Source organism: Salvia hispanica, chromosome 3 (genome assembly GCF_029641045.1).
Source record: "Salvia hispanica isolate PSC_SH4W2 chromosome 3, Shi_PSC_v1, whole genome shotgun sequence".
NCBI classification, from domain to species: Eukaryota; Viridiplantae; Streptophyta; class Magnoliopsida; order Lamiales; family Lamiaceae; genus Salvia; species Salvia hispanica.
The window spans coordinates 33198877-33219673 of NC_142694.1; the positions used below are offsets into that span (position 1 = coordinate 33198877).

General features: G+C 39.5%; 3 protein-coding genes and 3 long non-coding RNA genes across 8 annotated transcripts; 3 read left to right on the forward strand and 3 right to left on the reverse strand.

The window, feature by feature from the left end:
• Positions 1 to 1925: 1925 nt before the first annotated feature.
• Positions 1926 to 5639, forward strand: UNE17 (Subtilisin-like serine endopeptidase family protein). The gene is made up of 9 exons (XM_048109381.2): positions 1926 to 2102; positions 2187 to 2278; positions 2372 to 2469; positions 2551 to 2706; positions 3316 to 3965; positions 4034 to 4101; positions 4234 to 4473; positions 4561 to 4675; positions 4771 to 5639. The coding sequence occupies exons 1-9, from the start codon at positions 1926 to 1928 to the stop codon at positions 5560 to 5562; spliced, it is 2388 nt and encodes a 795-aa protein (XP_047965338.2). The 3' UTR covers positions 5563 to 5639.
• Positions 5640 to 7518: 1879 nt separating this feature from the next.
• LOC125210941 (pyruvate kinase, cytosolic isozyme-like) lies at positions 7519 to 9820 on the forward strand. Its single transcript, XM_048110590.2, has 3 exons — positions 7519 to 7810; positions 7882 to 8343; positions 8798 to 9820. The coding sequence occupies exons 1-3, from the start codon at positions 7571 to 7573 to the stop codon at positions 9608 to 9610; spliced, it is 1515 nt and encodes a 504-aa protein (XP_047966547.1). The 5' UTR covers positions 7519 to 7570; the 3' UTR covers positions 9611 to 9820.
• A 298-nt stretch (positions 9821 to 10118) lies between these two features.
• LOC125210944 (chromosome-associated kinesin) lies at positions 10119 to 12632 on the forward strand. 2 transcript variants are annotated; one of them, XM_048110593.2, is made up of 8 exons: positions 10120 to 10344; positions 10407 to 10473; positions 10588 to 10665; positions 11176 to 11228; positions 11378 to 11514; positions 11599 to 11663; positions 12141 to 12199; positions 12297 to 12632. In XM_048110593.2, the coding sequence occupies exons 1-8, from the start codon at positions 10177 to 10179 to the stop codon at positions 12384 to 12386; spliced, it is 717 nt and encodes a 238-aa protein (XP_047966550.1). In that variant the 5' UTR covers positions 10120 to 10176; the 3' UTR covers positions 12387 to 12632. The 2 variants fall into 2 exon arrangements, with proteins under 2 accessions (XP_047966551.1, XP_047966550.1); XM_048110594.2 differs by lacking the exon at positions 10588 to 10665 and having other exon boundaries at positions 10119 to 10344.
• On the reverse strand, positions 12434 to 13695 carry LOC148930601 (uncharacterized). The gene is made up of 2 exons (XR_016136466.1): positions 13153 to 13695; positions 12434 to 13058 (listed from the first exon to the last, which is right to left on the reverse strand). It is a non-coding gene; the product is annotated as an uncharacterized LOC148930601 (long non-coding RNA).
• Positions 13696 to 15798: 2103 nt separating this feature from the next.
• LOC125210947 (uncharacterized) lies at positions 15799 to 18306 on the reverse strand. Of its 2 annotated transcripts, XR_016136387.1 has the most exons (4): positions 18102 to 18306; positions 17719 to 17911; positions 16240 to 17621; positions 15799 to 16053 (listed from the first exon to the last, which is right to left on the reverse strand). It is a non-coding gene; the product is annotated as an uncharacterized LOC125210947 (long non-coding RNA). The 2 variants fall into 2 exon arrangements; XR_016136386.1 differs by having other exon boundaries at positions 16240 to 17911.
• Positions 18307 to 18327: 21 nt separating this feature from the next.
• On the reverse strand, positions 18328 to 20108 carry LOC125210948 (uncharacterized). The gene is made up of 6 exons (XR_007174436.2): positions 19996 to 20108; positions 19727 to 19860; positions 19591 to 19661; positions 18605 to 19425; positions 18441 to 18533; positions 18328 to 18346 (listed from the first exon to the last, which is right to left on the reverse strand). It is a non-coding gene; the product is annotated as an uncharacterized LOC125210948 (long non-coding RNA).
• Positions 20109 to 20797: the final 689 nt, after the last annotated feature.

The following is a 20797-nucleotide window of genomic DNA, read 5'->3' on the forward strand; positions in this document are numbered from 1 at the left end:
TTCCTTTCCTTATCTCTCTCTATTCTTTAGCATGCGCATGACATCTTCCATTACATTTTTCATATATCTGTAATTATACTATTCACTATCCAGACTCCCTTCCTCCTCCAACAACTTTTCCAATACTTAAATAGATAAATGATTTTTGAAGATGCTAAAATTATTGTTTATCTGTGTGTTGTCCCTTACTGTTAGTTGCCTTATGTAGCCACCTTACCTACTTATTTTAGAAAGATTTTGTATGGTAGTGGGGATAACTTTAGGTTCAAGATATAAATGTCACATTCAACATGAAACAAACTTGCAAAGATAAGGAGATAAAAAATAGTAATACTACTCACTTTTTAAAAGTTTTTATTAAAAATTTAGTTGAGAATCTTGCATATATGTGTGATTGAAGAAATGTTTACAAACTCCTGCTTCACTTCAGTTTAAACAGGCAACTGACAGTATGTTAGAGTAATGGTACATCTGATTATTAAAATCATTGGTTAAGAATGGTAACTACTTAAAGATACAACTACTTTTGCTCAATCAAGATTCAAGAATGTGATTAACTCTAATTAATCTTGGAAATTAATAGTTGCAACTAAACTGTGAAAATTCTCATATTGGATATGTAACAAAAGGGCCAAAAACTTCACAGCAAAGAAACCTTCCAAGAATAGAAAGCGTGTTTTAACTGTCGGCGCGTTCTAGGTTGGGAAAAATGTCAACAAATATAATAGATGCCTCTTGAATCTTGATGAAGTGGCTGTAGGCTGTATGGTTGTATATGATCTGACCATTGACTAATCCCAAAAAGATGGCTGCAAATTTGGATGTTTAGTGGAAGCTGAAGCTGAGCTCACTCACATGGAAATTTATAACAAAGAAGTACTTTATCAGTGTGAACTGCAGGAGATTGTTTGCTGATTTTTCTATGTAATGAACAAGTCAACTGAAAACACGCAGCAGTGTCTACCTCCGCGAAACAAGTCCTCCCCTCTTTCCTCAGATTGGTAATATTTGGGAAGCTCAGCAGAGGAACGGGGGGGGGGGGGGGGGGGGATACAGTTATCCCGGTTTCCTGGTTGTAAGGAAACAATCTGTCTATTTTGGAAACCTTAAGATTTCAGACTGATTTATGATTAATATCATTAACATTTACTTAAATAATGATGTGTTAATTAAGCTCAATGATATATTATTGAGAGCTATGAGGGTAGGCACCTCAGAAAGCAGGTTCTCAATGCTTACTTGCAACCTTACTAATGTGAATTTTGCATCTTGGAAGGTAAAGATTAGCGTAGCGTAAAAGAACATCATAATCTTGCAAGTATATGCGCTTGATTCACGCATCTTTTGTTGGGAAAGATGTAGCTAATTAGGCAATGATTTACAGCAGTAGACCAGAATTAGAAGATGAATGGTGCATAGGATTCTTGCATTTTGTCATCTCCTGTTGGAATCTTATGAGGGATCAAAACTGAGATGTCGTGTGGAAAATGAAAGCCGGTGGATCATACAAAATGCTTGAGACCTTATGAACACTCATGATATTCTACTTGATAGATGTATTTATTCAGGCAGAATCCTCATGAGTGCAGTCTATTGTCTTTTTATCATTTTTTAACCATTAAAATATTTGATCCACTAATAAAGTTCTTCATTCAAAATCTCAGAAATGCCTCCAAATATAATGTTGATTAGGGCTGCTTTCTGATGTTACTATATAGCTAGGGTGATGATGCCTTTGCATTGCATGCTTTCACCTGTGGGATTATTGCCTAAGCCGCCTATATCATTTTGACTAAACAATACTTATTTTCATATAATTTGGATTCAATAACTGATAATTGTTGAGAACTATAAATGATGAAGGTCACATGAACTCAACTTTGGTGTAGCTAGCTAGTATACATACGTACACCTAAAATGAGAAAATGCCAGTTTCCTTCGACTGCACGCTCCATGTCTTCCTTCGGCTCCCTATATATATATGGCAAAGATCCCATGTTTTTTCTTGTCAAACTGAGGCAATGGCTACTGGTTTTCAGTGTTTTTGGAGTCTTTCTCTAACACTTTCGCTTTATTTCATTCATTCAACATCTTCTTCTCATGTAACTTCCATTTGTAAAACTCTCTTGGTTTCACTTCAACTGATAACCACACTCATTTTACGCGTGTATTTTTGCCTTAATCAGGTCTACATTGTCTACTTAGGGCATGCCAACTATACCGATCCTCTCCTTACATACGAGCATCATGTCCGCCACCTTACCAGCGTGTTCCATAGGTCGACAAACTGATTATCATTTATATGTAGGGCTTAATTAACTTAACATGCTTGATCACAAACTTTTTTTGGTTTTGGGGTTTGATTTTATAGTAAGGAGGAAGCAAAGGAGGCATTGGTGTATAGCTACAAGCATTCCTTGTCTGGATTTGCTGCAACACTCAATGCAAGCCAAGCAGCCATCTTGACAAGTAAACAATCAACACTAGCTAGATTCTTGCATTGTGATGGCCATATTTGTGGTTTGATTTTTGCCAAAAATGGTGTTGCAGATACGAGAGGCGTGATATCTGTTTTTAAGAGTAGGATGATGAAGCTGTGCACCACAAGAAGCTGGGATTTCATGGGACTTACCCTTGACTATAGTGGAGGAACTCCATTGCAGCTTTGCCATGGAGAGGATGTCATTGTTGGTGTCTTTGACTCAGGTGACAAACACACTTTCTTTCCCTTATTATGCATGACATGATCACCATATATAGTAGGCAGTTTTGGGCATGGCATGTATATGCACGAAATCAATGGATTAGTGTCGAGTTTCATCACACGATGATAATTTCGATAGTTTGTGTGTAATTAATTAACTGATTTAATTCTTATTTTTCTAGTTATTGGTGATTTGAATATTAATCTTTGAACTTTGAGGTTTAGAATTTGTATGGCTCTATCGTGTCACAATGTCAAATTGTTAGCCGAGTTTATTTGAAGAACATATTATGTTCGAGTTTGAGCTTACAGTGACACGATAAAGAGCCGACCAGTGGTCCAGTATGATTTTAAGGCCATATTACCAATCACATTCACATGCTGCAAAATAAAATGTTAGTAAAAAAACAACAGCGGAGATTCATGATTAATGAAATCACATTGTTATAGGATTTGCAACGGTATTTAGATAAGAATGACGACTATTAGCATAAAATAAATTTAAAAATACTAGTCACTTTTTTGGGTGAATGCACTAAACATGATATGAAATGTACTATCCATATAATTCAAGTCTTTAAATTTAATGTTTGAACGGGCTATTATTAAAGGCGTGTGGCCGGAGTCGGCGAGCTTTCACGAGGAGCCCGGCACGCCTCCGGTGCCAAAGCGGTGGAAAGGCACGTGCTCGCGCGGCGACAACTTGGACCCGAAGAAGCACTGCAACCGGAAACTCATCGGAGCAAAATACTTCAAATCCGGGTTCGAGAGATCCTACGGCAAGATGGACAAAACCGAATACATATCCGCCCGAGACGTCCTCGGCCACGGCACGCACACGGCCTCCACCGCCGCCGGGTCGAGGGCGTGCACCGCGGGGCTGGGCGGGGGCGTGGCCCGCGGGGGCGCCCCGAGGGCGAGGGTGGCGGTGTACAAGGTGTGCTGGAGCTTAGGGGGCTCGGGGGCGTGCGCGGAGGCGGACGTGCTGGCGGCGTTCGACGAGGCGCTGCGCGACGGGGTGGACGTCATATCGGCGTCGATAGGGCGGAGGGCGCCGGCGAGGCTGGGGTCGGCGGCCGGGCTGGGCTCGTTCCACGCGGTGCAGATGGGGGTCAGCGTGGTTTTCGCGGCCGGGAATGCGGGGCCCGATTTGTCCACGGTGGATAATGTGTTTCCGTGGAGCATCTCCGTCGCGGCTTCCACGATTGATCGGAGTTTCCCCACGGAGATTTTGGTGGATGACGACGGCGCCTCCTTTGTGGTAAATTATGTTGCTTTTCTTGAATTTGGAATCATTTGATAGTAGTAATTAGGGACTTTGCAATGCAGGGTGAAGCTTTGATAGAGAAAGGTGTGAGAGGAGCCCTAGCCAGGACTAGAGATTTTTTTTACAATGGGTACCATTTTTATATGAATATTTAACATGAAAGTTTTTTTTACGTATGCATGCATGATATGAACAATTCATCATTTATTTAATTGTTGGACGTATATATAAATAAAACCAACTAAAAACTTTGTTTATGCAGGATTTGTGATATGGATAATCGGAACCTGACGGGTCGGTCGGCATCGGGATTGATACTCCTCTGCTTCTCGAGCGATGGATCGGAGACGTTGAGCGTGAAGGCGGAGTACGCAGCATCTCTAATAAATGCAACGGCGCTCATCTTTGTGCAGCCAATGACTAGGCCTGTTGCTGCTCTAAGCATAATCCCCGTTGTGCGTATTGACTTAATTCAGGGCACAAATTTGGGAAAACTAAATTAGTAAGTAGCACTTATATTAAATTATAATCCGTACTACTATTGAAATTAAATAAAGTGATGAGTTTGTAATATATAATTGATGTGAAGTGGTACCAAGCTGCACATCCGGCCGAGTGAAACGGCTTTAAAAAGGTCGTCCGCGCCCGTGGTCGCGGCTTTTTCCTCCAGAGGGCCTAGCTCGATTTCGCCCGACTTTCTCAAGGTGCTAATTAAGCGCTACATCATTCTCATCACTTGATCTCATCCCTAATTGTTACTCCTATATAGTTAATTTTTGGTTGTATGATGTTAATTTAGCCAGACATTAGTGCCCCGGGAGTGAACATATTGGCATCGTGGTCGCCCAAGGCTCCTCCGACCATATTTCCGGGCGATAACCGGACGACTAAATGGAATATGTTGTCCGGAACGTCCATGTCTTGCCCCCATGTGTCGGGCGTAGTTGCACTCGTCAAGTCTGCCCATCCGCTATGGTCTCCGGCTGCAATTAGATCGGCCCTATTGACCACGGCCCACAACACGGACATATATGGTGATGGCATAGCAGTTGAAGCATCGGAGAAATCGGCCGACCCGTTTGACATCGGATCGGGACACATTGATCCACTCAAGGCTTTGGATCCGGGTCTTATTTACGACACCACCACACAAGACTATGTTAATTTCCTATGCAACATGGGCTTTTCTGAGGCCCAACTACAAGCCATGGTCATATGCCCACAAGTCCGGTGCCCAGACCAGCCCGAGCCCAATTGGAACATAAACTACCCGTCCATCTCCGTGTCCGACCTCAGGTGCGTCACCACAGTTAAGAGAACTCTAAAAAACGTTGGGCATTTGAAAACGGCCGTGTACTATGTTAGTGTGGTGAAGCCTCATGGCGTCGAGGTAGTGGTTTGGCCCAGGGTATTGCTGTTTTCGCCTTTTAAACAGGAAATAACGTATCGTGTCACCATGAGTCCCCTCAAGATATCGCATGGTAGATATGATTTCGGGTCGATTACGTGGTCCGATGGGTTCCATCATGTTAGGAGCCCTTTGGTTGTGCAGGTTAACACTAATGAGCTTCCAACCACATCAGTTATTTGATGTCTAAAGTTCCATACTACTCTCTCTATATGTAATAAGGCTAGATAAATGTGAATCGACGATATGATGCCACTTCTTTTACTTAATACTACATTATATTTTGATTATTTTCTTTATGGAATGTGTCTTTCATCTCGTAATCATATAATTGAATTTGATATCAAATTAAGTGTAAGGAAGTTTGATTTGATGACTATATACGATTGAGTCTTATTCGATTAAATACATAAAATTCAATGCTTAATCTCAGAACAATGATAAATAAGACTAGTTTAACTCTTCTTACAAGAAAAGGCCGAGGAGCAAGAACGGCTTCAGAAAGAAAATTAGGAAAGAAATGAAGGCCAAACTAGGCCAGGGAATATTCCATAAGATTTCATATTTATTGAGTATCCTATTCGGAAAATGTATCAAAGGAAGAGTTAGGCCAGGGGAAAAGACCGAGCAACATAACTCAAAGTAATTAAATTATATACTATGAGGAAGATGAGCATAGGTATGATGCTGACAACTTTGATGGATCAGAATCAGATGATTATGAATTATGATTCCAGTTCGGGTGTGATGATGAATTACACTTTTGAGGTGAATTAAATTTTTTTCCTTAGATATAACTACAACAAAGAGTGAAGAGCCAATATTTTCCAGAAGTAAAAGACAACTTCCCTAATTCTGCATCATTGGATTCAAACACAAGATGTTTATCTGATTCCTAATTGACCCAAAATATGATGAATCAAGTTCCAAATTATCAAAAAATATATTGGAATATACTTTATTTAATTTTTTCAGATACCTTGCATTTTTAGGCACCCCCAACAAACAAAGACCAACCCATGGGAGGTTGATTTTGCTGCTATTTTGTTCTCTCTCGTCTCAATTAGAAGAAGATATATAAAGGGTGTAGACTAGTTAGTAACTCGGAAATGAAGCACAAATATCATATGAGTATTTTGTTGAGATCATAGGTTTGGGTCTTAGATTATTGAATAAGAAGAGAAAGTTATTTAACTTATTATTATGCTTGTAGTACTATTCAGACAAGACCCCATGTCACATGCAAAAGTGACATTCTTGTCTGTCTAATACAGTATCTTACTACAATGTTACACATACCTATGACTTTGATTCGACCTTAGTTTGACCAATACATGTTTTGTATATATATATCGGTCACACTCACACACATTTCAACGGGGAAGAAAAGAGAGAAGGGCAATGCAGGCCATTGTATTGGGGGGATCTATGCAAATGGTTTTGCCGACGTTGTTTCCACTTTCTTCAAGCATGAATTCTGTGGGAATAGAAAAGAAAAATAGGGGCATGAGTTTCAAAATTTAATTCCATATTCCTCTTTCTAACAATGAGCCTTGCCTCTTGTGCAAGTCACCACCTATTTAATACTCATTTTATATGCAAATATTCATCCTATTTTGACATTGTCTTTTTTTTTAATATGTAATATGTTTATTTTATAATAAAATATAATTAAAATAAGTTAGTAAAATATATGACCAACTTATTAAGTTAAACACTACTACTATAATAAAACATAAATAAATGAAATATGACAAATCGAAATAAAATTATGTGATACACATTTGGGGACAAATGAAAGATTTCATCGGTCCACAATCAGTATTTATATTTTTCTATTTTAAAAAATTAGTTAATTATTTATTTTTTCTCTTTCGTATATTACTAATTCTATATTGAAATTTGTGAAATGTGCTGCCAATAATCTTGATAATTATACTTATTGAATTATAAAAGGAAGAATAATTTAACACATTTGTGTTGGTATTCATGTTGATAATTTGGTGGTATTAATTTGGGAAAGTATGTTTTTATAAAAGGAATAATAATTGAAGTAATTAGCCCTAACTTGTTCAAAAAGTAGGCCTCTCCGCTCCCTCCTTTAATTGCATATAAATAGAGTTAGCCTCCTTCCCCCAGTCTTCACACTAAATTCTTTCCGCTCACAAAATACAGAGACAGAGAGAGAGAGATGACTAACTACTTCGGCGGAGATGGTGGTGAGACGCGGCCGAAGACGAAGATCGTGTGCACGCTAGGCCCTGCTTCTCGCTCCATCCCCATGGTGGAGAAGCTTCTCCGAGCTGGCATGAACGTCGCTCGCTTCAATTTCTCTCACGGATCTCACGAATACCACCAGGAAACCCTCGATAATCTCCGCAAGGCCATGGAGAACACCGGCATTCTCTGCGCCGTCATGCTCGACACCAAGGTTCAATTCGATTTACCTTTTGTTTTGCTTTCGATTCGATTTTACAAATTCATTGCTCATCATCGATTTAGGGCCCGGAAATCCGAACGGGGTTTCTGAAAGATGAGAAGGCCGTGCAACTGAAGCAGGGGGAGGAGATCACGATCTCTACGGACTACAGCCTCAAGGGCGATGCAAAGACGATATGCATGAGTTACAAGAAGCTCGCGGAGGATGTGAAGCCCGGGATGGTCATACTCTGTGCTGATGGAACCATCTCTTTCACTGTCTTGGAGTGCGACACCAAGCAGGGGCTGGTGCGTTGCCGTTGTGAGAATACTGCTGTGCTCGGTGAGAGGAAGAATGTGAATCTTCCCGGGGTTGTGGTGGACCTCCCTACTTTGACTGAAAAGGACAAGGAAGATATCATCAACTGGGGGGTTCCTAATAAGATTGACATGATTGCTCTGTCTTTTGTTCGTAAGGGTTCTGACTTGGTTGAGGTTCGCAAGCTGTTGGGACACCATGCCAAGACCATCCTTCTCATGTCTAAGGTCATCTCTTGTTTCTCTTTTTCTTGCTTTACTTTGCTTCACATTTCTAACATTCCATATTTTTCACAAAAATTTTGGGTGTTTCAATTGCTCCATCTGTCCACTATCAATGCTGTTGGTATGATTTTTAATGCAAAATTGGTCAAGTGGGAGATTAATAGAGAGAAAAGGTGATTTGAGTATTGTTCGTGAAATTTTTTAATTACGAGACAAAATGTGATTGTAGTGATGTTAGTTTAGGATGAAGCCTATTTCATTGGCTAATTTTTCTAGTATTGCTAGGGAAGAATGTGATTTCTAGTTTTCTTCACCAAAATTATTGTCATGTGATGAATTTAGTGAGCAGTGTTTTTTTGTCTTTCTGGTTTTTAAGAATGGAAGTTCTTTACTTTGTGGAAGCAACAGCTACCACTGTCTTTATGTTTCCCATTAAGAATGTATTCTGAATTATTAGGTTGAAAATCAAGAAGGGGTGGCGAATTTTGATGAAATTCTAGCCAACTCAGATGCATTCATGGTTGCTCGTGGTGATCTTGGAATGGAGATCCCAATTGAGAAGATATTCTTAGCTCAGAAGGTGATGGTGTACAAGTGCAACATCCAAGGAAAGCCGGTCGTCACTGCAACGCAGATGCTCGAGTCCATGATCAAGTCTCCAAGGCCAACCCGAGCAGAAGCCACGGACGTCGCCAATGCTGTTCTAGATGGAACAGACTGCGTCATGCTCAGTGGCGAAACAGCAGCAGGAGCTTACCCGGAGCTGGCAGTCCGCACCATGGCCAAGATCTGCATAGAGGCAGAAAGCACAATCGACTACGCTGATGCTTTTAAACGGATCATGACAAACGCCCCGGTGCCCATGAGTCCCTTGGAGAGCCTTGCATCGTGTGCTGTTCGAGCTGCCAACTCGGCCAAAGCAGCTCTCATTCTGGTCCTAACTCGAGGGGGGAGGACTGCGAAGCTGGTGGCCAAGTACAGACCAGGGATGCCTATTCTGTCTGTGGTGGTTCCGGAGATCAAGACTGACTCTTTTGATTGGTCGTGCAGCGATGAATCTCCGGCCAGGCACAGTCTGATATTCAGGGGTCTGGTTCCGGTTCTGTGCGCGGGATCTGCAAGGGCTTCGGATGAGGAGTCGACAGAGGAAGCCCTTGAGTTTGCCCTCCAGCATGCGAAGACGAAGGGGCTGTGCAAGGAGGGCGATGCGGTGGTTGTGCTCCACCGGATTGGATCGTCGTCCGTCATCAAGATTGTCACGGTGAAGTGACGACTTGATGATGGTGAGTTGAAGACATTTTGATCGCTCGGTTTTGGGGTTCGGGTAGAGCGATATGGAACATTGGTGATTATAGTTTTTGCTGGAACATGGTTTGGATTACTAGTAGTACTACATTTTTCCTTTCTTTTTGAGCATTCTACAATTTTTGTTATTGTCCAACTAAATTAATTTATCTTATGAACATTTTCTTTTAGTTTAGTATATGCCTTCCAAAATTTGGTTTGATCATAGACTTACAAAAATTTATTAGATATGTATGAAATAAATTAATTAAACATAGTAAAAATGAATTTAATGGACTTATATAAAGAATGGAGTACTATAATAATGGGTTCAATTGAGCCAATTATCATCAAGATCAAGCTTAATTCATTTTTGTAATTATTCAAAATATACATCTAAATATAAATATTCATTAGTTATTGAAAAATATGTACAACTTTGGCTAAAAAATACTCCTATTTTAAAAGTTGATTATTAAAATGAAAAATGTAGCAATTATTAAAGAAGGAGAAGAAAAAAATCGAATCATCGTGTGAGGAATTAGGGGAAAGATGGGAGAAGAAGATGCAGCACCGCCACCGCCGACGGAGCAGCAGCAGGATTGGCTGACTTACATATCGGAAGACCTCCCTCGCACCGTTCAGGAGTCAGCCGACTCCGCCATTAGCTCCGCCCGCTCTCTTCAGCAATCCTCCTCCACTCATCTCCGCTCTCTTCAGGTAACCAACAGCGGATCCTCCTCTCTCTCTCTGCAACCAAATGACCGACATGCGCTTTGCAGGAATTTGTTCCCCAAATCGGAACTCGGTATCGGTATTATGAGGAAGCTTTCTTCACCAAAGTTAAAGGTTTCATACCTAGAAATCGAAATTCAATTTATTGCTCAATTAATTTTAATTCAAATTATTAGGTTTATTCTGATATGATCTGAGGAATATTGTTTGTCATGTTAATTCCTACAGATGAATTAGTCAGTTTAAGAGAACATCCTGCACTCACCGCTGGTGTTGTTGTTACTTCTTGCCTCCTCCTTATGCGAGGTTCCCATTGTTATACTTATTCCACACTTGCTTTTCTGCAATCTGCATTACATTATCAACTATTCTTGGTATTTATTACTATTGTTTAAGATTGGGCTAATGCACTCTTTAACAAATTGATTAGATTTATCACAATGTTTCTACTTTCCTCAGTGTTCATGCCATAGGCACATAGTCATGTATACTGTCTGTTAGCTTGTTCAAGTTGATTTTTCTTTTTCTAATTTTAAAATTGTCAAAATGAACTCACACATTATTACACCATTTATGTTGTTACACTGTTGGAAAAGATATCATAATCTCACGAGGAAGGGAATGTAGGATGGATGATGGGAGGTGATGGGTTTCGTGCATGACTTAGCCACATCTAATCAATTGCAGAATGTTTGGTTTGGTAAATTTGTTTTAAGAAGAAATGCTGCCTTGCTATCTTCTCTGGATATTTCTCTCACTTTATTACCCTTGATTCTCTATTTAAAACTGATATTTTTTTTTGCTTGTGGTCTGTAGGACCTAGAAGATTTTTGATTCGTAAAACACTGGGTCGACTTCAGAGTGAGGAGGTGCACCAATATCTTAATTATTTTTTTATCATATGTATGCAGATAAAATGGAACTAATATCACTTTGTTCTGATTGCATGTGCAAAGCATTTTTGTTGCGTCACCTTGTGAAATGGGCTGAACACGCCTTATGATGTGATTGTATGCAGGCACAATTTGTTAGAGCTGAAAATAATGTGAAAGAGTTGAGTCTATCTGTTGACTTAATGAAGAAGGAGAGTCAAAAGCTGCTTGAGCGCTCTGTCCTTGCTGAAAGAGACATGAAACGTGGCCTTTCTGATCTCAAGTAGTACATTAACTAGAATGATTTTATGCATACACAAATGAACTTTTCTCATCCTGCCCATCTGATGTTCAAATTGATATGCAGGGATGCTGGAACTCAGATTCAAGGAATTGCTAGATCAGTTTATAAGGCAGAAACAGAAGCTGCGGGTAAAACCTATTCTTCTTATTGGCTCTTGTTGCTTTTCATAATCCCACTATAATTCTCTCTGTAGTATGCCAGCCTGGAAATCGAGGAGAATAAGAGCTGACTTCCTTCCCCATCATTAATTCCAATTTGTTATGATACATTTCAAAAGCGTGGTGGATAGAACTTGAAACTGATACAAAAACAATAATAAAACAAAGGTGATGACTCATAGACCTAGAGTATCACTAGATTGATGAAACCCGAGAAGCCCATCTTTGAAATCTATAAGTTTGTGTTGAGAAAAATCCACGTATCCCCATAGATTGGATTGTGCTTACATTATTCATTGCATAGGATTGTGATCAAAGAAAAATCATTTTGTTGCTTGTTTAACCTTGTTTGATCACTTCTCTCTATTTAATTTATAAATCATTGTACATGGACCTTGAATGCTCTTTTTTTTTTTATTTCTTTGTTATCCTATGTATATTGCTCAGATTTGATGGACCTGTTGCGAGAAATCCCTGGAAGGGAGGCTTTGAAGCTACGAGCAGACGTAAGTATCCTAACAAGTTATTACTTAATACAATTGTCTTGTTGAGGAATGAAAAAAAAAACCCTATTTATGTGTTGGTGTATTGTATCTGAACCAGGTTGCTTCAATGGCATCACATCTGAGGCAGCAAAGATCAGCAATTGATAAAAAGATAGGAAAGATTTCTGAATTAGGAGTTCCTGTGTAGAACAATATTAAATGCCAAGACAGCTTGTCTCTGTTTACGAGATACTATTTTGCTTGGATTGCATTTGGCACTAACTGTTTTGGGATGATTTGCGCAACTCTTCTTTCTGAACGAGGATTGTCCAAATAAGCAAAAATACTATTTCTACATAAAACCCCATTAAGGGTATATCAATTAGTCTGTTGTACTATCTATGTATACATGGCTTATGTTGAGTAGAACAACACCTACAACTATTCTCTACTATGTCTATATACTTCTCCACATATTTTACTGTTCTACATGAAGTTTGATAGATGATGTAGGAAAAGAATTATCTGATGTGCCACCCATATCATTTTAACTCCCAGTCCCAGACTTGGAATTGCTGGATAATCTGTGGTGTAGCACCAGTTTCAGTATTTGATGGAATAGCATTAACCTTAGTCTGTAGCTCTGTGTTTGATCCAAACATTGGCAAAGAAAGTTGAGATTTAAAATAGATCGAAGAGGATAGAGATGCAGAACCACTCCCAGAATTATTACTACTACTACTACTACTACTACTATTATTTAACTGTTCCATCGAGGATAGATTCTGTTTCTGGGAAAAGAATACATAGGAAATGCAACCTAATTTAAGGATACTTGGTATGCATCCTCGTCTTTTTCTTCTTTCTTCTGCTCATGCGTCTGATCAAGTTGAATTATTTCAATATAAACACATTACTCAAGCATATATTAATAAGCTTTCACAGTTTATATGCATTAGGAGTTGAGAATGTACCTGTGAAATACCATTGAGTTGAGCAAAGCTTTACGGAATGATTTTTGGTTCAGAAGAAAACCATTTGACACCAAGATGCTTCAACATTCCAATGCTACGATCAAACGCCACTAGCTCATCATTCAAGCTTGCAAAATACAATAGCTTACCGTCCGGCGAGGACCATAACAACTGCCTAATACCACGAGTATGGAATGCAGATTCTCTTGTCCAAGTTCCATCTCTCAGACTCCAAAGTTGGAACTTCCAAGGCACATCATCTTTATCATCCCACCACTCAACAACACTTAACATCCCCTTATACTTTATAATTTTAAAATCGGACTGAATAAGTTGAGGAAAGGGTAAAGTGGACATAGTTTCAGTAGAGAGGTCAAACGAACAGAAAACAGGGCCATGGCCTCCTTTTTTAAATGCTTTACAATAAAAAACGCCATCCAGGCAAGCACAATCTATTAAGGGAAAATAGTCAAACTCGGTGCAATTTATTCTCCCCCAAGAATTAGTTCTAAGGGAATACAAGTCAAAGTAATATAACTCGCCGGCATTATCTTCCAACCAAAATTGTTTAAGATGCATCACTTTGACATCATCAAATTTATGGTCAGACCACATTCCATATGCCGTTATAAACCACCTAAGTAGATCAGGGGGTTCTGCAAGGGGCATAGGCAGGATCTTATACTCACTCGTTGTTGGGTTCCAGAGAGGCATGACCCGTAAAATTATGTAAATGAAGTAGACCATTACAAGTAGCCCCAGATAAAGAATAGTTTTCCTTTAGAAAAGAAGGAAGACATATGTGATAGTTGGGTGAGATGGTGCCATCCTCTTTTAAGGGAATATGCATCAATAACACGATCATGATAATAAACAACGGTCTCAGGCTTGGTCTTAGGGTAGATGTCAAGTTGTAAGCATGATGATGTAGGAGTACATTTTATCTCAAAGCAAGATGAGGTGGCCAATGGTAAGCTGCACATTTTAAGAGGAGAAAACTTACAAATATATGACAATTGATGATTAGGAATGGGGTGATTAATGATGAACTCGTTTACATTAAAATTTTAAAATTTGTTTGTGAATTCATCAGTAAAGAATACTGTGAGTAATAGTATTGAGAAATACCTGGGGGTTTCGCCAATTCACGTTGAATATCCCAAGGTTTCAAGTGACGGGGATCAATCTCTTCTAAGTTTCTAACAAATTTCCCACAGTTAGACAAATGCAAACAAGTGAGAATGGAGTATATTATTATTATTTTAAATAGAAGCTGCGGACGAATCGAGCTTCGGCGGCTGAAGCGTAATTAATGGTAGATCGAGAAAGGCAGTGCATGGCGGAGGCAGCCAAGCGGGAACGCATGATTTCTGTCAAGATAGAAGAGGAATCAAAATGCACTCTATCTCTGCAGCTAATACATACTACTGTAGTAACTTATTTTACCGCAGTGAAGAAGAAGAAGAGGCATAGAGAAAAAGGCGGCGGTTATGATCACACTCAATTCAAACCTATTTTATTGTACCACATTAATTTACTTCAATCATTAATTACTAAATTTAAATTTTAAAATATATTCTTCCATATAAATTAATACTCCTACAAAATTGATTAAGTAGTAGAGCCGGCTTTGGAATATGCGCTACGCAAAGCATTTCTGTTGCAGCACTTTGGAAATGAGCTGAACACATGCAAAATAATGTGAAAGAGTTGAGTCTATCTGATGGCATTTCTCATCTCAAGTAGTACATTAACTATGTGAACTTCTCTCATCCTGATGTTCAAATTGATATGCTGGAACTCAGATTCAAGGAATTTGTAGATCAGTTTATAAGGCAGCTGCGGGTAAAGCCTATTCTTCTTATTCAAATCCCACTATAATTCTCTCTATAGTATAAGACCCGACTTTCCTTTCTCATCATTAAATTTCATATTTGTTACGTATGATACATTTCAAAACTTGAGACTAATACAAAAACAGTAATAAAACAAAGGTGATGAAAGTCGAGAAGCCCAGTTGAGCAAATCAACTTATCCCCATAGATATAGATTGGATTGTGCTTGCATAGGATTGTGATCAAAGTAAAACCAATCTTTTGCTTGTTTCATCGCATCTCTCTATTTAATTTATAGTAAATCATTTTACATGGACCTTCAATGCTCATCTTTTTTTATTTCTTTGTTGTCCTATATTTACTGCTCAGTCAGATTTGATGGACCTGTTGCGAGAAATACCTGGAAGGGAGGCTTTGAAGCTACGGACAGACGTAAGTTCATGAAACCCTAACTAGTTATTAATAAACCAATTGTGTTGTTGAGAAATGATCATTCGTATTCATGTGTTGGTGACTTGGTGTATTGTGTCTGAACCAGGTTGCCTCAATGGCATATCACATCTGCGGCAGCAATTGATAAGAAGATAGTAAAGATTTCTGAATTAGGAGTTCCTTTGTAAAACAGCATTGAGTGCCAAGTCCAGCTTGTCAATTTCAAAATGATGGAGATTTTGCGATTCTGTTTCATGATGAGATATCTCCTTTAGATTGAATTTGGCAGTAACTGTTCTGGGATGATTTGTGTAACTATTTCTTTCTGTATCGGGGGTTGTCCAAACAAGCAAGAATACTATTTCTACAGAAAACCTCATTGATGGGTATATCAATTAGTATACCTGGAATGGATGATTTAAGAGCTTACAAAATGTATAGTATCTTATTTCCAAGGAAGTCTGCAAAAAAGGGATAGTGTAATGAGAGTTGTTACACCATTCTATCACATTTACTGATACAAACTATTTCCTCATCTTTGTGAAAAGTTCCGAGGGAGGTCTTCCCGTTCCCGAATCTCAGCTGCCAAAGCCACCACTACCAGCCTGATTGCTGAAAGCTCCAAATCCACCACCTTTACGTTTTGAACAACACAATCAGTTATACTTATAGCCATGCCTATTCACTGAATATTCTGCAATAAGATTTTATATAGCAACCTATTCGAATAATAACTCCCGCGGAGAAATCATCTTTTTTTTTTTTATAAACATCATTAAATATAGCAAAATAACAAAAGTTTGAACTACATAGCATTTACCTGAACCTGTCAACATAAACCCGCCTCCAGCATTAGCACTACCAGCAGCCGCAGTAAATCCTCCACCTGTGGCTGCGGCAAACCTTCACCACCACCTGTGGCTGGTGCAGCAAAACCTCCACCACCTCCTGAAGCAGCCGCTGCAGATCTACCCCTAAAATCAACACCAGTGTTGCCAAAGCCAGCAGTGCCTCCAGGTAGACCAGTCCCAAGCTGCCTAGACTGTCCAAAAGAGCCTAGACCTTGTTGGCCAGCTCCTACGTTTGCAAGTTGCCCGAATCCAGCTGCAGGTGAACCTTGACCAGAAACTCCAGAACTAAATCCTCCAGAACAGTTAGCAGTTGTCGGCTGCAGAGTTTATGGTGGTTTGAAGCCGAAAGACGTAAGACGAAACAGCTCGTCACTGGGTGCAGGAGACATCATAAATGGGGAGGTAGCAGCGGTTGAACCCGTGTTAAGGGCTGCTGCACTGAATGGACCTCTTCCTCCGTTTCTTCCTCATGGGAAAAAATTGAAATAGCACTTTGCATGCTTCCATTAATCACTTCGCTTGATTGTGCAACTTCAGAAACAGATAGAGTTGCGGGAGGAACTGTCATAGCTGATGTAGCAGAAGAATTATCTGATGTGCCACCCATATCATTTTGACTCCAGACTTGGAATCGCTCAATAAAACAGTTAAGCCTGTGGCGTAGCATCAGTTTCAGCATTTGATGGAATAGTATTAACCTTAGTCTGTACCTCTCCGTCTTTGATCCAAATATTGGCAAAGAAAGTTCAGATTTGAAAATGTTTGAAGAGGATACAAATGCAGAACCACTCCCGTTAATAAAAGAAGGCACTGTAGAAGGCAAAGTTACTGCTGAATGCCGCTGTGACACACCCTCCTTGGCTTCAGAACAGAAATGAGATGCAGGAAATAATTTTGCTGAACTTGGTTTTGCCACGGAGGAGGGTACTGGATAACTGTTACTCAAAGGTGATGATGGATCCAAAACCATTTGCAGTGGGCTAGAAGCTAACGGACCATCATTAGGACTACTTGGCCTTTCCAAACTTTTACTGAACACACTCTTCTCTGGTTGATTAGGGGAAAAGCTAAAAGCAGAAAAGAAAGTTGCTGGAAATTTAGTATCTGATGTCTCAGCACCAGATTAGTGTTCTTCTGATCCTTGGTTGTTGCCTTTAAGTTTTCTAAATTCCCAGTCGAGCCAAAGGGTGAAGCCAGAGACTGCTCAGGCATTGATGTTAACGGCCGGAAGCTTGTGGCAGGCTGCTGGGGAAATTTAGACTGGCTTGTAACAAAAGGGAATTTTGCCCCAGGAGGGCTACTCTTTGTTTTGTAATCTTCTAGCCATGCAGAAGGATCCTTGTTGATGATCCTTGAATACATTTTTGAAATAGACTGGTTTCTGAGTTTATTTTTATCAAAACCAAGAGACCTAATCAAATACTATTTCCGTTGAACCTTCATCATACCTTTGCTTTTGTGATGGTTTGGAAAAGCTCCGGAGGTATTCGAAAGTTCTGAATGAGAAACCTCAGATTTCTTCTGAGGACTGAGATATTGTGTATTTATGTTTAGCAATGGCCGATTCGGACTTCCCTTCTCATAATCTTCTTTTAGCACCATGTTTACTGTTGACTTTGGAGGGTCAAAACTCACCCAGCTCTGCATTTAGTTGTGAAAGAAATGCATCATGAATTAGTTATGGAATAATAACATTCCCAAAGTGAGAAGACAAAACAAAATTAATATAGACTTCTAAACAAATAGCCACAGTGCGTAGTAACCAATAATACACATTTTAAAAGTAAACTGAAAATGGCACACTGGAATAGTAATTAGCAAGAAATATTACACGAACAAGAGAGTCTCAGTGCCTCCTCGCAGTTTGTGGTTCACTGCCCTTGGGATAGCCAGATTGGTTCCTTCTAGACTGTTCTTTTGAATCAATAAAGCGTGAACAGTGGGTATCCAAAATGAAAGTAATGGACAGATTCTGCTTCTGGGAAAAGAATAAACAACCCATATTGGAAATGCAACCTAATTGAATGATACTTCTTATGCGTCCTCATCTTTTTCTTCTTTCTTCTGCTCATGCGTCTGATCAAGTTGAATTATCTCAATATAAGCACATTACTCATACATATATTAATAAGCTTTCACAGTTTATATGCATAAGGAATTGGGAATGTACCTCCTCAACATGTGAAATTCCATTGAGTTGACCAAAGTTTTCAACAAACGGAATGGTTTTTGGTTTAGACGAAAACCATTTGACACCAAGATGCTTCAACATTCCAATGCTACGATCAAACACCACTAGCTCATCATTCAAGCTTGCAAAATACAATAGCTTACCGTCCGGCGAGGACCATAACATCCGCCTAATACCACGAGTATGGAAAGCAGATTCTCTTGTCCAAGATCCATCTCTCATACTCCAGAGTTGGAACTTCCAAGGCACATCATCTTTATCATCCAACCACTCAACAACACTTAACAGCCCCTTATACTTTATAATTTTAAAATTGGACTTACTAAGTTCAGGAAAGGGTAAAGTGGACATGGTTTCAGTAGAAAGGTCAAATGAACAGAAGACAGGGCCACAGACTCCTCTTTTATATGCTTTACAATAAAAAATGCCATCCAGGCAAGCACAATATCTTAAGGGAAAAAAGTCATACTCGGTGTAATTTATTCTCCTCCAGGAATTAGTTTTAAGTGAATACAAGTCAAAGTAATATAACTCGCCAGCATTATCTTCCAACCAAAATTGTTTAAGATGCATCACTTTGACATCTTCAAATTTATGGTCAGACCACATTCCATATGCTGTTATAAACCACCTAAGTAGATCAGGGGGTTCTGTAAGGGGCTTAGGCAGGATCTTATACTCACTCGTAGTTGGGTTCCAAAGAGCATGACCCGACTTAAAACTATGAAAATGAAGTAGACCATTACAAGTAGGCCCACTTAAAGTATAGTTTTCCTTTAGAAAAGAAGGAAGACATATGTGATAGTTGGGTGAGATGGTGCCATCCTCTTTAAGGGAATATGATCATGATAATAAACAACGGTCTCAGGCTTAGGGTAGATGTCTGCCTTGGAAAGTTGTAAGCATGATGATGTACATTTTATCTCTTACACGCTCAAAGCAAGATCAGGTGGCCAATGGAAAGCTGCACAACAAAAATGGACAATTGACTCTAACAAGAAGAGTTTATATTTTAATTTTAAAATTTGTTTCTGAATTCCATCAGTTAAGAATAGTGAACATAATAATCAATCATATGGATATGGAGTGAGTAATTCAGTTTAATAGTATTCAGATGCTTTGCAAATACCTGGGGGTTTAGCCAATTCACGATCAATATCCCAAGGTTTCAACTGTCGAGGATCAATCTTTTCTAAGTTTCTAACAAAAATCCCACAGTTAGACAAATGCAAACAAGTCAGAATGGAGTATATTATTAATAGAACCTGCGGACGAATCGAGCTTCGGGCGCTGAAACGTAAATGGAAGATCGAACACCTCTGCGGAGAGAAAGGCAGCACATGGCGGAGCTCTGCAGACAGCATATGGCGGAGCTAGCCAAGCGGGAAGTCATGCTTTTCTGTCAAGATAGATTAGGATTCAGCTGATAACCAAATCAGATTTGAGAAAAACAAGGAATCAGAAAATATACTCTATCTCTGCAGCTAATCTAAAGAAAAATAAGTAACTTATTTCAGAGAAGGGAGAGAAATACCGCAGTGAAGAAGAAGATGACGCGTCGAGAAGAAGAAGAAATTTCGTGAAGGAGGAGAGCGAGGCCTTGGCGGCGGCTCTGATCTGATTTTTGGGAGGGAAGTACGTAACTTATACAAAATGTTTTACACTATTTGTTTCATATTTGTACAAAAATTTTCAAGTTTACATAAGTTATACAAAATGTTTCACTCATGTCCAATTAAGTACATTTCGTTATATGTGTTTGAACGACGTTAACTTTTCACTTATGGGACGTATAAACCATAAAACAATGATGAAACTTTTTGTACTACCATGAAACAATTATGAAACATTTTATATTTCACATAGTGACACACCATTCCTGCATACACACACACCATTCCCATACACACACTATGCACTCTCTCTCTCTCTCGCAAAGGAGGTGACGGAGCACGACTCCACTTCCTCTCCGGCGACACCCACCTCCGGCCTGCCTTTCGCGGTTGCCTCCCTGTAATCCTCTGTAACCCCCTTCTTCGGCAACGCCCTCCTTCGGCCTGCCTTGCGCGGAGCACAACTCCACCTCCTCTCGCGGTCATCGGCAAGATCTCATGATTAGCACCCTCGTATTCTCTTGCTCTTGTTCCACCTCTTACCGCTTCGTCTTCAATTTCGGTATGAGGTAATAGGGTTCCAAATAGCCCATCATCTCAGCTGGCGACGTCAATCACCGACACGCCTTTAGGCGAGGTCAAAATCGCCTAACTTAGTGTCAGATTTTGATAGAGAGTTAAGATCAGTTTGTTCATGGCGCTATCATGCTCGTCAACCGTTAA

Bases quoted from the DNA above. Each gene is read 5' to 3' on its own strand.
- UNE17 (XM_048109381.2), top strand. From the start codon at position 1,926: ATGCCAGTTTCCTTCGACTGCACGCTCCATGTCTTCCTTCGGCTCCCT. The intron at 4,102-4,233 runs GTACCATTTTTA...TTGTTTATGCAG, and splicing joins AGAGATTTTTTTTACAATGG to GATTTGTGATATGGATAATC. The intron at 4,474-4,560 runs GTAAGTAGCACT...ATTGATGTGAAG, and splicing joins AATTTGGGAAAACTAAATTA to TGGTACCAAGCTGCACATCC.
- LOC125210941 (XM_048110590.2), top strand. From the start codon at position 7,571: ATGACTAACTACTTCGGCGGAGATGGTGGTGAGACGCGGCCGAAGACG. The intron at 7,811-7,881 runs GTTCAATTCGAT...TCATCGATTTAG, and splicing joins CCGTCATGCTCGACACCAAG to GGCCCGGAAATCCGAACGGG. The intron at 8,344-8,797 runs GTCATCTCTTGT...CTGAATTATTAG, and splicing joins CCATCCTTCTCATGTCTAAG to GTTGAAAATCAAGAAGGGGT.
- LOC125210944 (XM_048110593.2), top strand. From the start codon at position 10,177: ATGGGAGAAGAAGATGCAGCACCGCCACCGCCGACGGAGCAGCAGCAG. The intron at 10,345-10,406 runs GTAACCAACAGC...TGCGCTTTGCAG, and splicing joins CTCATCTCCGCTCTCTTCAG to GAATTTGTTCCCCAAATCGG. The intron at 10,474-10,587 runs GTTTCATACCTA...TAATTCCTACAG, and splicing joins TTTCTTCACCAAAGTTAAAG to ATGAATTAGTCAGTTTAAGA.